Here is an 18544-nt window from a genome sequence, read left to right on the forward strand (position 1 = left end):
CTTTTCTTTCTTTCTTTATTTCTTTATTTCCTTTTTTTCTTTTCTTTTTTTTCTTTCTTTCTTTTTTACTTTGTTTTTCTATACTTCTTTCTATTTTTGTCTTCCTCTATAGAAAATAAAATAATGGGAGTCAAGTGAGCAAGCTGCTGTTATAATTTATGTGAATATTACGCGAAGGTAAAATGACACCTTTGTATGCTAATCACATTGCAAAGCTAAGTAATTACGAAACTCGTGCTTTTTGCGTTTTATTTTGTCTCCACATGAAACTCAAGTTTTTTCCCTGGTTTTTTCCTTTCTCTTTTAATGACACAAATGAAACTTGAAAATAGTCAAGAAATAATTTTCCGTGATTTTCAAATATATGCTTTTTCTCATCAAGCTCGAGTTTCTTTTTTGAGTGACACAGATAAAATGGAAGTTTGAAAATTATAATTTTCCCGTGTTTTGAAAACATGACAATGCTTCTAAGAATTTATTATCTACATGGAAATGAAATTCAACGGAATGAATGGATATATTTAGATTTTGCTGTTTTGAATTTTAGTTGAATGAATATTAAATTGTTTTTATCACTATTATTGTTATTATTATTATTAATATCATTATCATCATTTTCTTTCTTATTATTTGTCTTATTGTAATTAATACTATGATTGTTATTATTAGAGAATAGAAGAAAAATTTTATATCAAATTATAAAATGAAATAATTGAATTAAATTTAATTACTTGTGCGGAAAATGTAGAAACATTTTTGCTTGTCATTGTGTTTATAAATATAGGTATATATATTTTAGGTATAAAAATCAATAAGTAAGTTTATGTTGCGGACAGTTTCTTGGCAGATGTCGATTCAGAAGCAGAAAACGATTCCCTTCTATAACAGGTAGTTTTATCGACAATATGTTTTATCCAGAGGGGATTCTTTATTAAAAAGGGAAAAATAAATATTAAAAAATTTTACAAATCTATTTTACAAGCTAAAATGAACTGTCATTTATTTATATTTTTTGATATTTTGGAAGGGATTTGAAATTAATTCTTTCAGGTTCAGTACAACAATTGTGATGAGGACATTTCTGTGACTATAGTTTTTTAGCGCTTTCAAAGGAATTTTTGTGAACATGTAGCTTCAATATTTGTCGGAACTTGAGTATTGGTACTTTTATCATCACCCCTCACTCTTTACTTTTTTTTTTGTCATTGTCAGTTCTCTTTTATAACACGCTGTTTAGAATATAAATATTCAGCCTAGTGTTTTTTTTTTGTATTTTTGTGTTACCTCTATTCGTTTTTTACTCGATATTCTCTGTTTATAGATTTTCGAAGCTCTTTTACGATTAGTCCTCTCGTATAGTGTGGCCAACGCTTGCCAAAAAGTTAGCAATGAAAAAGAAAAAAAGGAGTTTCTTTCTATTTTTTCGAAACTGTGCCAAAATGTTCTCCTCTGTTTGCTCTAAATCCACAAACTTTATTTCCCTCAAATCAGGATATGAAATCGAGTCACTCTGCGAGTTACATTGAAAATTTTTCGGTGTGTATATATTTGTGAAAGCAGCTTTATACTGAAAAACGAACTGAAATTGAAAAAGGAAAATAATATCTATTTCACTTGACTTTTGACTTATTTTTGTTATTACGTAAAACAAGTTGCTCAACTTTCTTTTTCTATTAAAGAAAACATTTTTTATTTAACTTTAGAGTATAGGAAGTAAAAGTAAATTTATTTCGACATTTATTTTTATATTTATTTTAATAAATAGTAATTTTTATTTTATTCAGAAAAAGATTTTTTTATTCAATATTCATAAAAATGAGAAAGAAAGTAAACGAATGTATTTTCTCAAAAAATATTATAGTATAGTGGTGTCAGTTTCAATATTTCGAATTATTTTCAAAATTTTATTGGTTGAATGAAAACTTTAATTTTTTTAGCACACAGAAATATTTGATTCATATAATTGTTTATCCGACAATTATAAAATAAAAATTCATTTGTATCAAATACTTAATTTTTCAATTTAATTCATTTTATAAAGAATTTTAATTACCTACAAGAATTAATAGTACGAAAAAAGTTATTTGATTAAAATTTGTTTCAAATAAATTTTTTCTGAGTGCAATTATTGAAAAAACACTGCAAAAAAATGTTTAATTTTTGCATTTTTTTTTATTTTTGGACTTTGTTTTTTAATTTTGATATTTACTGCATTTTAATTAAATTTTTTTATTTAGTTTATTTCGATTAATTTGTATTTAGTTTATTTTAATTAATTTTCATTTAGTTTTTGCAATTAATTTTTATTTTCTAGACTTGAAGTAATTTGATTTTAGTTTATTTCAATGAATCAGTATTTAGTTGATTTTAATTAATTATAATTTTTATATTTAAATTATTTGCACTCAGTTTTTACTTTAATTAATTTTTCATTTCAAAGTATTAAAAAAATTTCTTTTCCAATTTCTAGTTGAAATGATAATTTGATTAGTCATATAAAAAATGGTGACACTCATTATTAATATTGACATTTAAGTGGAAAGGACAAGTGTCAATATTTTTCTCAATAAATATAACGATTCTTATAAAATTGTGTCTACTCTTTTTGAAAGCCTTGATGCGAAAAATTAATTAGCATTTGCTGCTGCGCCTTTTTTGCATCTTTTTTACTCAACGATATATGTATATATTCTTCTTTCATTGCATGAGTCTCTGAGCGCAGTGGTTTAAAGTGGGTCGAGCAGTATCGTTAATTAAAATAATTATCTTCCAGGAAGTAGTTCGTCGTGTAACATGTGGTCGGAGTATTTAACGGGTCGAGCGTGACTGGGGTGCTTCTGGTTAAGCCACTGGAACGTAGCCTTTTAACCCCGAAGAAAAGCAATTTTGGGGGGTATTCAATCGGTGAATTTTCTCTTAACATTTCTCTCAGAATTTAATCATTTTAATTTCATATAATCATTCACTTTAATTTGCAAACTTGCCTTTCTCACTCTTATCAGTTTTGCACCACAAGTCTTCAAAGTGTCCAAAAATTTCCTATGAATGAGAAAATCCAGCTTTTACTTGTATTACTTGTACTTGTACTTTTACTTGCTTATTTGTATTCATTTCTTTTATGGCTTTTGACCTAAATTTTTAGGTTATGTTTCATTTCTTGCCCTGTACTTGTAAACAATTTTTAGGTTACGTTTTTCTATTGACCTAAAAATTTGACCTGCATTATAAAAGAATTATTTTCCTCCTACACTGTAATTTTGACCTAAAATAAAGATTATACATTCGTCGTTTGACTTGATTTTTTGACCTAAAAATATAAAAAATTTAGGTCAAAATCGTGGGGCAAAATACCTTTAGGTTATGTCGTCTTTTGCCCCACGATTTTGACCTACATTTTTTATATTTTTGTGCTATTTAAACTTTAAGGGTAAAATTACTTCTTGAAATGTGTCTTTGACCAACATTTCCAGATTTTTAGTTTAACTTTTGACCTAAATTTAGATGTTTTTCTATTTACCTCCATCATTGACAATAATTTTAAGGTTATATTCGTCTTTTTGACAGTGATTTATGGACCTAACTTTCAGGGATGTGCATTTGACACTAAACTGATTATTGACCTTTTATTATGACCTAAAATTTGGTTTATTCATAGTTTCGAAAATATTAGTTTTAGTTTTCGTTCATAGAATGTGCCGTAATTTCTAAGCGTGTCTTTCACATTTAGACAAGGAATTTGACCAAAAAATTTTCGTTTACTGTTTGACCTAAATTTTCGGTCTCTTGACATTTAGAAATTAAACCTTTGAATTTGACCTCACTTACTTACATTCGAGTTTTTCCTTTCAGCTGAGCCTGTAACCTATAATTTAGGATTAAATTTACTTCTTGACCTGAGCTTTTGACCTAAATTTTAAGTTTCGCTTCGTCTTTACTTGATCTGTTACTTTGACAAAATTTTTTTCCTTTTCCTAATTACATGTGACGTTGACCTAAATTTTAATGTTACATTTATCTCTTTACCTGTAAATTTGACCTGTATTTTGTGGTTTGTCCTTTGACCTGAATCCGTAATCTTTATTTTAGTATTAAATTAACTCTTTGACTTGCGCCTTCGACCTAAATTTTAAGTATTTCTTCGTCGCTACTTAATCTTTGAACTAAATTTTAATTTTTAATTTATTTTTTAATTTTTAGTTTTGACGTCTGAATTTGACCTTTAGTTCGAGAATTTTCTTTTCAATAGAATCTGTAAACTAAATTTTAGGATTGAATTCGTTTCTTAACCTATCAAGTTGACCTAAACTTTAAGCTTTTATTTGTCTCTTGACCAGTGAATTTGACCTTTATTTTCAAGTTTATCCTTTGACCTGCTCCTGTCACATCTGCAACAAGAAATTTTAGAATTAAATCCCCTTTTTGTTTTCCAAAAATTGCAGATTTGATTTAAGTTTCAAAGTTCGATTCTTCATTTCTTGACCTGAATATTTGAGCTAAATTTTAATAGTTCCTATGTCACTTGTACCTGTGACCTAAAATTGTTGATTATTTTCGCCTACTGACCTGTATTTTTTGGAGTATATTCATAATTTTAATTTTAACTAAATATTTTTCTGGTATGTGGGGCAATTGACCTGGGACTTTTGACCTGAATTGAAATGATGAATTGAATTTATTTCATTGTTTGTTTTTTAATTGATTTTGATTGAATGATTCGACTTTAAATTGGATCGGGAAAAGTTATATTTGCTCAGTTGAGATATAAATTTTAACAACTATGTTAAATTTCAGTTAATATTTGATAATATTGTTAAAACTCTTGTAGTAAAAGCTGTGTGTTAATTAATATCAAGATTACTCATTGATTTATGTACTCTCAATTCAACAGTTACTCTTTGAACAACTCGTTTAGTTGTTTCATTTTGCCAATGTGTTTATATGCAAAATTATTCTACATAGTGAACTTAAGAGTCATTTTCTCTTAGAATTTCTCGAAAATCGAGTTTCCTGTATGTACACACATAAATTTGTAAGATAATGTTCAACTCTCGGGGAAATTAAACGCTTAGGTGTTTTAAGATAATTATAATAGAAACTGCAATGGCTTTTTGTACAATTTTCGTTTTTTCTGACTTTTATTTTTATGTAGTGTTGTAAGAATTTTTGTTTTTTCTATTTTTTTCTACTTGCATCTTCGTTTTATTTTCGAGTATATCTCGCGAGAGTTTAGCAGTTTTCACGAAAGGAGTGAATTTTCTTTTTTTTAGTGTGTACACAATAGAAATTTTACTTTAAAATTTAAAAGCCTGATAAATGAGAGTTATTCCCGTGGAATTTCTTTTGTATTCTTGAAAAATGAAATCGGAAGGTGAACTTTTTCTAAGTTTTCAAGTCATGTAAATTATGCTTTTGTAGATTTACGCCTTGAACGAGAGAAATTTTCAGCAACACTTTTCGACTATACAATTTTCATACATATATACATGTACTTGTTTATCATGTTATCTAAAATATGTGAATTCCAAAAAAATTCTTATTGTGTATTATATGGTCTGAAAGTTTTATTATTTAAATTGTAAAAATCTAGAAGAGAAAAAGGAAATTATTCAACATAACAAGGAATATAATCCAAATAATTTGGGAATTAATTAAAATAATTGTTCAGTTTGTCTTTTAGTTCGAATGAATGAAAAAAATATTAAATTAAACTTCACTTTAAAGAAAAGTGTTAAAAGATATAATGTCTCAAAAAAAGAAAAAATTATACAACATTTTTTATTCCTTTTCCTGTGACATTTTTTTTTTTTACAATATCGCAAAAAAATTTAATATTTCTATACTATTTTATCTTTAATATACATTTTAAGTACAAAATTTTGTATTTTACAATTCTGTTTTTTAATGCATTACTTCGCTTTTATGTTTCAGGTAAGATCCAATTCTCTTTTGCATGATGTACCAGCACGTTTAAAATTCTGAAAGAAAACCACTCTAAAATACCAGGTAAGAATTTTTTTCAAAAAAAAAATAACCTACTCAAGAATTTTTTTCTTTACAATTTTTGCGGCAATGTTATTTCAAAAATAATTTTATAACCTTTTCTTTATTATATTACTACGCAAATGAATAAGCAAAAAAAATTTGCATCAATCGAGAAAAAATTGTTTTATTTCTTTCATGAGGAAAAAGAAATGAGATTTTATTTTGTATTTTTTTTTAATGACACGCTCTCGACTTGAACAAAAAAAAAATTTGTCAATTCATAAAATCACTCGCTGTGCATTATTTATTAAAATCAAGAAATAAAATTTTTTTTGAAAATAGTATCTATAAATGGAAATTATTAGAATTTTTAATTAATTAAATATGTATTACTTGTTTAAAAGTTGTTAATTTTTTTCTGAATATTTAAATTAATTATTGATAGATGATAAATTAGTCATTGATAATAAAGTAGTAATTAAAAATGAATTAGTAATTAAAAATAAATAATTAAATTTATTGAAATATATTCCAGTTAGATAAGAAAACTAATTAATAAATTATTATTATTAATTATAATGTATTAAAATTATTTCAAAGTAATTTTTTAAATAAAAGATCTATTTTTTACTAACTGATAAAATAAAATAAAGAAAAAAGACTAAAGAAAAATTAAGAGAAAATGTAGTAAACAAATAAAACAAATTTTTAATTTTATTAAAAATAGTCATTTTTTTGCTGTAATTTTATTATTAGTAATTTTTTAGAATGAAGGAACTATTTTTTACTAATCGAAGAAAAAATAGAGAAAAAAGAGTAAAGAAACAAAAAGTTAGGAAGAAATTTAGATAACAAATAAAAAAAATTTAAATAATAGTCATTTATTGCAGTAATATTTTTTAATGAAAGAACTATTTTTTACAAATCGATCAAAAAATAGAGAAAAAATAATAAAAAAGAAAAAGTCAGGAAGAAATTTAGTTATTAAATAAAAAAAATTTTTAATTTTATTAAAATTTTGTTATTTTTTTGCTGTAATTTTATTATTAATAATCTTTTTGAATGAAAAAACTGTTTTTTACTAATCGACGAAAATAATAGTAAAAAATAGTAAAGAAACAAAAAGTTAGGAAGAAATTTAGTTAACAAATAAAAAGACTTAAAAATTAAATTAATAACTATTTTGAACAAATCCTCATTTAAAGAACTAATTTAATTTGTAAAAAATTCTAATTAATCTAATCTATTTAATTAAAAATCTAATCTTATCGTTTTTACTGTTTTAAACAAAAATTTTTTTTTCTATGATTAAAAGAAATTTTCTTTCTTTGATAAGTTCATTTAAAGAAAGTTTTATTTTAATGACAAATGGAAATTATAGTCGAAAATTTGTCCTTGTCAATTCAACGTCAAAGAAATATTGATTTTGTTCTTGAATTATTGACGAATTAGAATTTTAGTTCATTCGATGAATTGAACTTGTGTGTCCTAATATGAAACAATGGTTATTGGAGATGTTTGTTCGTTTACACAAGCGCCGAGTTTCTACCAATTTGTGCTTCCCTATACTGTTCAAACATCGTCAACTATGTAATAACACAGTCATTTGAACTAGTTTCCGTAATCATCGAGAAATATTAAACTTTTCCCATAAAAAGATATCCATGAACGTAACTATATATACATTTAACTAAATGCATAATATGAAAAGACAATCGTTTTGGAAATAATTTCAAACTTTATTATTGCAATTAATTTCCATACTAGTTATATTAAATTTTCCTTTTCAACAGATTTTATCTCTATGCATTTGCTAAGCTGTAATTTTAAATCGTTTAGAAAATAATACACGCAGTTAAATTTCATTTCAGTTATATTTTATCTCTTTAGCATCTGGCACACTACTGAGGTATTGATTACAAAAAAAGGAGAAAGAGAGAAAAAGAAAAAAAAATCACGGAAAAATAAATTAAAGGGGATGAAAAAAAATTCATACTGTGAGTCTTTTTATATATATAGGTGTCATTAGCACTTGTAGATAGAATAACTGTAAGGCATATAAATTTTCACGGATTTGTGGTTTACCAAGAGAGTCTGCTGCCATGTAAGCGAATAGGAGACACCTTTTCGAGGGAGTTGCTATAAACTTACGAAAGCGAAAAGAGAGAATGGGGAAATATAATGGAGAAATGAGGGAATTAATGGTTGAGAATCAGGGGAAAATAATAGAGAATTTTCATTAAGAAAATACAATTTTAAGCTTTTTTAATTTTTCAACTCAAACTCCTTTTGGCATTATATTTCATGGGATAGGCTTTTCATAAATAATATTATTATAAGGTTTCTGAAAAGTATTCTTTTCTTTTAAAAATTTCAATAAAATTCTTCCAAAGAAGTCAATTATTTTCAATACAATTTTACTAAAATTTCTCGAAAGAATTCAATTTTAATTAAAATTAAAAAGAAAATCCAACAAAGAATTAAATTATTTTAAATACCTACAATTTTAATAAAATGTCTGGAAAAAATTTAATTATTTTTAAAAATTTCACTATATTTCATAAAAAATTCAATAATTATTATAAATTTTAATACATTTTTTATAATAAATTTGTTTCTTTTCAAAAATTCAATTATTTTTTAAAATAATGAAAGTCAAATAAGAGAATATTTTACTTAAAACTATAAATTAAATTTTTCATAACTATAAAACATGAAGATATCGATAACTTATGTTTTATAATAATTAAAGATGACCCAGTTGATAAAATTATTATTTTCAAGAATTTTTAAATAATAATTCTATTCTTAAAATCGATTATTTTTAATAAATTTCGAAAAAGTTCTTTGACAATTTTCAAATTCATTTGTTTACAATAATCAATTTTATAAAATTTCAATTATTCGTAAATTCTTTAATTAAATATATATTAGAAAATAAAAACCTCAAATAATATAAAAAAAATCCACTATTAAACTTTCTCAAAAAAAATTAATTCCACAGAATTGTTAGTTAAAAATATGAAAAATTCAAACTTTCAAAGATTTTAATCTGAAACTTTTTCAAAATTCAATTATTTCTAAAAATTTATGCTCTAATGCTTTTAATATTCAATTATAATCTAAAATTTTAACTGATATACATTTTTAAATTAATTTTTATTAAAAAATTCAACCAGAATTCAATTATTTAAATACAAAAAAAAACAATTTATTGAATAGTTGCATGTTTCTTAAAATTGAATTCTCATAAAGAATTGGATCAATAAATTTTTAAATAATTGAATGCTTTTGACGAATTTTAATAAAATTTTTAAGAATAATTTCCTTTTTTCGAGGAATTCAATTCAAATTGTATTAAAATAATTAAAATGCTGCAATGAGTTTTATTATTTATCAAAATAATTGATTTCCTAATAAGAATTTTATTATTTACCAAAATAATTGAATCCCAGTAAAAATTTTATTATTTATGAAAATAATTGAATGATTGCGAAGAGATTTATAAAAAAATTTGTAAATAATGAAATTTCTGTGAAATTTTTATTATTTTTTGAAAATAATTAAAGGTTTGTGTAGAATTTTATTAAATTTTGTTTTAAATAATTTTTTTTTATAAAAAAATAAACGTTTTTATTTGTTAAATATGCCACACTGCCTGAATGCTTTTCTTTGAAAATGTTTTATTCAGGAAAAGGATTATTCCACATTTTGTTCTTATATATTTAGGTCACATTATATTTTAAAAGTAAAAATTTACCTTACTTTCAAAAATTATTAATTTTATTTTCGATGAAGAAAGAAACATTTTTATTTAATTAATATGCCCCACTGACAGAATCTTTTCATTTGTAAATTTTTTATTTACGAAAAGATTATTCCACTTTTTGTTCTTTATATTTAGGTCTCATTATATTTTAATACTAAAAAGTGACCTGACTTTGAAAATTTATTAATTCGTTCAATCGCAATACATTAATACAAAAGAGAATAGTATAATTTCTTTTCGTAAAATATTATCGTTCTGAGAAATAATTTTTTTTGAAAAGAAGCAAAGAAAGGAGAATAAAAAGGAGAAAAAAGGAATTAAGCGGATTTACATTTTTCTCTAAATAATATTTTCTAAACATTTTAGTGGTATATTTTTATAAGAAATATTTTTTTGATAAAGAACGAAACGTTTTTATTTATTTAATATGCCACATTGACTGAATGCTTTTTTTTATAAATTTTTTATTCACGAAAGGACTATATTTTAAAACAAAAAAGTGACCTTACTTTGAAAAATTATTAATTCCTTCAATCGCAATACATTAAAGCAAAAGGAAATTTTATAATTCCTTTTCGTAAAATATTATCGTTTTTAAAAAAAAAAAAATTTTTGAAAAGAAGCAAAGAATATCGTTTTCAAAAATATTTTTTTTTTTAAAAAGTAGCTAGATGCGCTGTTGATTTGCGCGCCAGTTAGCTGCTTATTTATACTTATGCACCGAGAGTGTTCATTAGTATTTTACGTTACTTCTGTGATAACCGCGTGTTTAACCATAATTATACTACCAGAAGACTGTTAATAAATACAATTACTTTTTCAATTTATAAAGTGTTTCTTTTCGGCGTTCACACGGTGTTAACTCCGAGTTAATCCTGATTGGACAGTTCCAACAGAATGTTAACAAATATTAAGGATTTATTGAACTTTAGTTAACTCGTGTGTTTACACTGTGTGAACGCCGAAAACAGCCTTAATAACCATAATCCTTCAAGTTATGGGCTTAATAATTATATTTTTTGTAATATAAGAAAAGTGCGAAAACGCTTCAACTGGGAAGAAAGTGATTGACAAGAACGACGAGTAAAAGAGATTCGAAAGGTTTTGAACAAGATATTAAGATGGGTGATAGTGCACAGACCAAGATTAGTGGTGAGTAAATAAAACGTTTTTATTGTTACATAGTTTAGGCCAAAAAATCAAAATTGCATTTTTTTTTTTAAATTAAAAAAATCATTCTCCAAATCTTCCATGACCAGATTAGCACATATACTAAACTAATGGGTGAATCCATTGGTAAGCCAAAAGTTTGTTTAAAGAATTCATTTTTAAATTGGCAGTATGAGTTTTCGTTTTTAATTTCCGAAAGTGAACAATATAAAAACGAAATATAGAGTCATGATAAAGTGAGAAGAGAAAAGTTTTGTTGAGGTTAAAACGTAACTTGATTAACTTTGTTTAAGAATAAAATAATAAGTAAAATTTTTTTTTTTTAAAAATAAATAATAAAAACTTATATTTTTTTTAAAGATGATATTGATAAATAAAATAAAACTAATAAATAAAGTAAATTAGATACAAAAGGAGAGATAATATGATATATGGAATAAAATTTTTGCAGAAGCGAGCGAACTACAGAATTTATGGAATCAGCTGATTCAAAATTTCAAATTAGATGAGCTTCACAAAAATGAGACTGTTCTATTGAAAATAGAGGATGAGACGCTGAACCTGATTTTAAACTCAGGAAATACATACAAAGCCGGTAAGCTTATTTACATTAAATTGTTAAAATTCAGAAAAACGTACGAGTGCCGATGAGTATCTATTAAGAAGTGTTTATAAAATCTGTAAAAATTAATTAATGAACAAATAGTGTTGGTAAGCATGCATACAACACACAATTTTTACTGTTTGTTCATAATTTTTTTTTTGCTATTATAATATGATCAATAAAAGTCGAATAAGTAGGTAATTTTGTGTTCAAATTTACTGAAAGTTCCCTTTTTATTCTCATGGTCGGTGATACTTGTGTTCAGTAAACTGTCCAGAGACAAAATAAAATAAAAAATTACCATGGCAATAAAATAGAATTCAATTAAAAATTGAATTTTATCATTCACAGAGAAACGAATGTTCAGTGAAATTCAATGGAGAATGCTCACTGATTGGTGCAAAAGTAAAATAATAGAAGATATTCATCCGATAATGCCAAGGAAACTTCCCAAAATCTCAGACAGCGAATCAATAGAAAATATGAGTGATAATGAAGAAGAGACAAAGTCAGATGAGGACAAAGAGGGGGAAATAGAAGAAGCGAAAGTACAAGAAAATAAAGATGAGTTAAATAGAAGTGATGAGACAATGGATGAGAAAATGGCTAGATTTTGGGAACAACTAAAACAACAAACACTGAAAGGTAAACAAAAACCCACAATGACAGAAAATATAATAACCTATTTCCACCAATACTATTTTAAGAAAAAGTAAATAAACAAAATTATCCAAAATACTAATGAAATAATTAAAATTCAATTTTAGAAAGAATTGATCGACAAGAGAATAAGATAAGCGAATTGACTAGATTAGTGACAAAATTGTGTAATGTGTCAATACAATCAATAATCCAACAGACAAAAATTACAAATTTAATTATACAACAGTTGAATAATATAGAAGAAGAGAAGAAACAAAATCAACCAATGGTAGATTTAATCCAATTGGTCAGAGATGATTGTGCCCAACAAGGTTTTAAATTAAATAAAATAGTTGAGTCTATAGTGGAAGTGCAAAAGAAAATGCTAACAATCAATAAGCAGGTAAATATAGAAAAAACTTCTTCTTCGTTTGATGATGAGACGGCACACGGAAATATAAAAATTAAATTATTTAAATTCAAAAAATTCAAATAGTAAAGAAGAAAATAAAGAAAACAAGAAACACTAAAAGTAGAAAACAATAATAAAGTTAGAAGTTATGAAAATTCTCCTGGGGCCGTGTCTCTATCTGATGAAGAAAAGCGAGATGCGTTTAATAATAATGTTCAGATACAACATGATGAGTTAAAAATGTTTGTTATGCAGGATGAGCCGGCTAGAAACCAAACGAGTGAGATAAAAGTTATAAAAGCGCCTAACTATGTGAAAAAAGGAACGGCGAGGTGATATGAATGCCAGAGTTGGGGACACATAGCCCTTAACTGCTCAAATAAAGGGAAAGGCATTTTATGCTACAAATGCAATACATTTGGCAAACATATTGCCACCAATTGTCCGGACGAGCCTTCCACTTCTAATAGCTCACAAGGAAGAGGAGACAAAAGGTACATCAATTATAGTTTAAACTAGCTGTCGTACCCGTCTTCGACAGGTTTTAGTTTCTACCAATACATTTAACAGTGTGTCTACCAATTTGGAAAATAAGGAAATAGCTCAGGAATTTAATTTGACCGGAAAAGAATAATAATTAGTTACCATTAGCTATTTCAGTAGGAAAATATTACTATTTGAATCAGTGATTGACTTTTTATTATCAAATTAGATATTTTAACCAATTCAAATGCAGAGAACAATATTTGTCAATTTGTAGTACTTTAATTAATGCATTAAAAATTTATCAAATTTCCCACCCAGTTTTTGGAGTTATAGTAGAGTCTAATTGGAACTAATTGTATCGCAAACGTTACGACTGCTAAAACCTAACATAAGACCTATATTTTAGACTGAAAGTAGGGCTTAAATTTTGACCCGGGTCTAGTGATGAATTAATTATTGCCCAATTTTCGTAATTCTTCATTTTTCTGGGCAGAAGTTATTTACATTTGAAAATCGTGAAAATAAGCAAAGTGGCAGTTTTAAATGCTTATTTATTAATATTTGTGAAGAAAACAGGAAGAAAATGATAAGAAAAACTAAAAGTTAATCACAGGTACTTTATATTTCATAAGGTTTTATTCAATTTAATGATTTCTCTTTCTCATATTTAGTGAATGAAATTTGCAAAAATAGGTTATTTGCCAAGTAAACTTTAAAATTATTTTTTATTTAATATTTCTTATTAATAATTGTTTCTACCAACTTATAATAATAAAATAATTCATTCTTAATAAATTCTAATAATTTTTTTACGTTTTTATAGTAAATTATCCCTTATGAAAAAAGAGTACTGGAATGAGTATTGGAAAGAGTACTGGAATGAGTATTGGAAAAAGTACTGGAGTGAGTATTGGTTTGAGTATTGGTTTGAGTATTGGAAATCCAGTACTTTTTTCGCCTTTATAAATAGTCTAAAATTCGTTTACTCGAATATTTGCAATTGACTCAATTTTTAAACCTGAAATATTATAAGTAAAATTCATTTTTCTTATTTTTATTTCCTATAATTCTTATTTTTCTTCATTCTAATTGTCGGAATAATTTTCTGTCATTTCTGTCAACTTTTTAATGTCCACATAAACTAAAATTTATTATTTATTTTATTTAAATATATATGTGACGCTCCACGAGAAAAGGGACCTTATTTACTCTTGTCATAAGGTCCCTTTTCTCGTGGAGCGTCACATATATATTTTTTTTTTCTAAAAATCACATAATCATATCCACTAATATTGACATAATTCACAATTTACTTAAAAATTAAATGTCCTATTTTTTATTTTACCAATTGTTATTCGTTCTTCCAATTGTCTATAAGTCAGACTTTTTTTATTAAAAATAAAAAATTTTTATCGTCACAAAAATACACAGTGACGGGCGAAATAAGAATAATAGTTTATTTCGTCCGTCAGAAGAATATACAAAAAAATGGGCGAAATAAAAAAAAGATTAATTCGCCCGTTAGAGAAATTATAACACGATTTATTATAGAATAATGGATTAATTAGGAGAATTGAATTATTTCGTCGAATATATAAATAATTAATCATAATCTCTAATTCATAACAATTTTTGAAGGTGTGAATTAAATTGTCAAGTCTCTGAAATTTGTAGGTTATGTGCGACTTACAATTATTATAAGAAAAACGGCACTGCCTGGGTTAAACGACGTGAAATTAGTAAACAAATGTTTTCGAACTAGTTTTTCTCTGTACACGGGCACTTTTTAGAAAATCTGCCAACGAACAATGGGTAAGCATCTTCTAAATTACAATAATTCAAAAGATTGTTTAAATCTATGCAGAAACGCGGTTGCAGAATGGAAAATACAAAAGGTACAAAAGTAATGCAATTATGACAGGCGGCAAGACGTGTATTATAGCCATTTGCCAGTAAAGGGCAGAAACATGCAGCGAGCGTAAAGGCTCAGCTGTTAATATGATTGCCATTACATTGCATTGCAACGATTGCAACAAAAGCGAAATAGATACTTTGAAGAACGAACAATAATTAGTAAAATAAAAAATAGGACATTTAACTTTTCAGAAAATTGGGAATTATGCCAAATACACGGAGAGAGAATATATATTAAATTTTGTAAAAATATTTTCAAATTGGAGAAAAAGTGCAACAAAGCGAAATTTTGATATAGAAAATACTAAACTTTAAAAAAAGTTTTGTGAAATTTACTAAAGTTATATTAGAATTTAATTAATATTCTTGATATTTAATATAATTATACTAAATTTCACATAAGTTTTTTTAAAGTTTAGTATTTTTTATATCAAAATTTCGCTTTGTCGCACTTTTTCCCCAATTTGAAAATATTTTTACAAAATTTAATATATATTCTCTCTCCGTGTAGCAGTTAATCTTAGTGAATATTATTATGTGATTTTTAGAAAAAATAAATGTGTCAAACGCCCATTCGTTAAAATAAATTTTTATTAAAAAAAAGTCTGACTTATAATAGACAATTGGAAGAACGAAAAACAACAAATAAAATAAAAAATAGGACATTAAAAAAATAGGAATTATGTCAATATTAGTGCCCCCATAGCACCGAAACTTTCCTAAAAATTTATTAAATATTTACTTGCAATATTCGTCATATTTAACTGAAAAGTTTAGTGAAAATTGTATAAAGATTTAAATGTCCCGATTAAATAAATGTTTAGCGCGAAGCTTTCCTGAACATGAAATTACATCTTTGCATAATTATAATTATAATTATGCAAAGATTTTATTGAAATGTTCAGGAAAGCTTCGCGCTAAACATTTATTAAATCGGGACATTTAAATCTGTACACAACTTTCAATAAACATTGCAATTAAATATTCCGAATATTGCAAGTAAATATTAATTACATTTTTAGGAAAGTTTCGGTGCTGTGGGGGTGGATATGATTATGTGATTTTAAAAAAAAAATATATATATATATATATATTTATTTTTAAATAAAATAAATAATAAATTTTAGGTTATGTGGACATTAAAAAGTCGACAGAAATGACAGAAAATTATTCCGACAATTAGAATTAAGAAAAATAAGAATTATAGGAAATAAAAATAAGAAAAATGAATTTTACTTATAATATTTCAGGTTTAAGAATAGAGTCAATTGCAAATATTCGAGTAAAAGAATTTTAGATTATATAAAGGCGAAAAAAGTACTGGATTTCCAATACTCAAACCAATACTCAAACCAGTACTCACTCCAGTACTTTTTCCAATACTCATTCCAGTACTCTTTCCAATACTCATTCCAGTACTCTTTTTTCATAAGGGATGTGTTTTCTTTAATATTTTCGAATAGATGAAAATGTGACAGTTTTTACGACTTCATATACTTTAGATGCTTATTTTACAACAAATATAAAAAATATTTAAAAAATTCTTTTTGTTCGGTGATCCTAATATCTGTAAAATCATTCCTGACTAGCAAATGAAACACCCACGACAGTAGCAAAAAGGGGTAGAAATGGGTGTCCAAAAGTTGACAGCAAAGAAAAAAAAACAGAACGATGAAAACAAAAAAGGGTGAGTACGAAACAAAGAAATTAAATATTTAACACGTGAGTCAAATAGATAATAGTTTTGAATTAAAAAAATCAGAATTATTTACAAAATTCATAGCAGGTTGGGGTACAACAGAACATACAACTAATCCAAAATTAATTTGTAAAGAATTAGATGAGTTTATTTCCCCTTCACAGAATCATTTATCCATATCACGCTATGGTGTGAATTCAATTGTCTAATCCTTTTTCTATGTTCACAGGTACTAATTAATTCGAATAAATATTATGGAAGTATAAGGATGCGAACAGGAGGGAGTGTTAGAAAATGAGTGTTTCCGACACTGAACAGAGAAAGATTACGTTACTTTGTGTTAGATGCGCTGCTGTGTTGCGCGCCAGTTACCTGCTTACTTGGCGTTACTTCTGTGATAACCGCGTGTTTAACCATGGATTACCAGAAGAGTATTAATAAATAAAATTATTTATTCTATATAAAGTGTTTCTTTTAATAATCATAATCTTTTATTTAACCATAGAGTGTCCAATAGGGTGGTAAAATAAAAATAAAATCAAAATTTTAATGCTTTCATCACCTAGGATTATTCTATATCGAAAAAAATACCCCTATTTTTGTTGAAAATCAAAAAAATATTTTAAGGTCGTTCAAAGCGCTCAAAGTTTCCCATGTAAAATACATGGGAAAAAACATTTTTGTAGAATTGGTATAAAATCCTTGAAAATTAATATTTTTTATTCATCAAACTCTGTTTCTCTTCAGAAGACTTCAAATAGTGCTAAATTGTCTATTTAATACTTTTTTAATATTAACTATTTTTTATAGTGCCCCAAAAAAACGCCATAAATTTCAAAATTACGAAAAAATCGTTAAAAATATTTTTTACAATTTTTGTCAAAGATTTTTCCTAGATTTTGAATAAGTAATACAAAAATTGATTTTTAAAAATTATTCCCTGTAATTGCTAATTTGTTTAAATAAATTATTATTGTTTATTTACAACTTTTTATCTAATTGAGCTACAGAGTTGCGATTTTTTCTCAATTTTGCAACTTTTCAGAACAAATGTAACTAGTTACTAACAACAATCTAGAAATAATAATTTTATTAATTGTTTAAACAAATTACTATTGTTGAAATTGAAGCTATCGCAGTAGTAATTTCAAAAATTGCGCGCCTGCTTTTATAGTTTTATCGCAACTCTGTAGCCCAATTTGATAAAAAGTTAAAATAAAACAATAATAATTAGTATTTATTAGTTATCGACTAGTTTTTAGACCAAATTTAAAACTAAACTATGCTAGGTGTAAGATTTTTTTTCCCGTGTATTTATAGAAATAATAAAATTCTTCTCCAAAATTCAATTAGTTTCAAAAATTTTAATAAAATTCTTGTCAAAATTTCAATTATTTTAAAAAAAATTCCTGAATTCAATGATTTTTAATATCTATTATTTTAATAAAATTTTCCAAAAGAATTCAATTAATTAAGAAAAATTTTAATAAAATTCTACGCAAACCTTTAATTATTTCCATAAAATAATAAAAATTCCAGAGGAATTCAATTATTTACAAATTTTTTTATAAATTTCTTGGCAATCATTCAATTATTTTCACAAATAATAAAATTTTTGCAGAAATTCAATTATTTTCAAGAATAATAATATTCCAAGAAATTCAATTTTGTTCAAAAATAATAAAATTCTTCTTATAGATTCAATTATTTTCACAAATAATAAAACTCATCGCATAATTTCAATTATTTTTAATACAATTTTAAGCAAATTTCTCGAATTATTCTTAAAAATTTTATTAAAATTCGTCGAAAGAATTCAATTATTTAAAAATTTTTGATCCAATTCTTTATAAGAATTCAATTTTA

At 25.2% G+C, this 18544-nt stretch overlaps 3 protein-coding genes across 12 annotated transcripts in view; all 3 read left to right on the top strand.

Annotated features, from left to right (window-relative positions):
- Nucleotides 1–5994, top strand: part of LOC122511557 — a 62457-nt gene extending 56463 nt beyond the window's left edge. Inside the window, exon 2 of the mRNA XM_043626900.1 lies at nucleotides 5929–5994. Within this exon, the coding sequence (XP_043482835.1) occupies nucleotides 5929–5979 (51 nt within the window). The 3' untranslated portion in view covers nucleotides 5980–5994. The remainder of the gene's footprint in view (nucleotides 1–5928) is intronic.
- The window catches only part of LOC122511553 (peripheral plasma membrane protein CASK), a 434675-nt gene that overhangs the window by 228172 nt on the left and 187959 nt on the right, over nucleotides 1–18544 (top strand). The window lies entirely within an intron of this gene.
- LOC122511556 lies at nucleotides 10793–17062 on the top strand. Of its 3 annotated transcripts, XM_043626899.1 has the most exons (7): nucleotides 10793–10903; nucleotides 11373–11516; nucleotides 11877–12170; nucleotides 12293–12570; nucleotides 12835–13073; nucleotides 16569–16666; nucleotides 16908–17062. In XM_043626899.1, the coding sequence occupies exons 1-5, from the start codon at nucleotides 10873–10875 to the stop codon at nucleotides 12913–12915; spliced, it is 828 nt and encodes a 275-aa protein (XP_043482834.1). In that variant the 5' UTR covers nucleotides 10793–10872; the 3' UTR covers nucleotides 12916–13073; nucleotides 16569–16666; nucleotides 16908–17062. The 3 variants fall into 3 exon arrangements, with proteins under 3 accessions (XP_043482834.1, XP_043482832.1, XP_043482833.1); XM_043626897.1 differs by having other exon boundaries at nucleotides 12293–13073; XM_043626898.1 differs by lacking the exons at nucleotides 16569–16666; nucleotides 16908–17062 and having other exon boundaries at nucleotides 12293–13099.

The sequence above is a fragment of the Leptopilina heterotoma genome, unplaced genomic scaffold (genome assembly GCF_015476425.1).
Source record: "Leptopilina heterotoma isolate Lh14 unplaced genomic scaffold, ASM1547642v1 Lhet_87, whole genome shotgun sequence".
Lineage (NCBI taxonomy): Eukaryota > Metazoa > Arthropoda > Insecta > Hymenoptera > Figitidae > Leptopilina > Leptopilina heterotoma.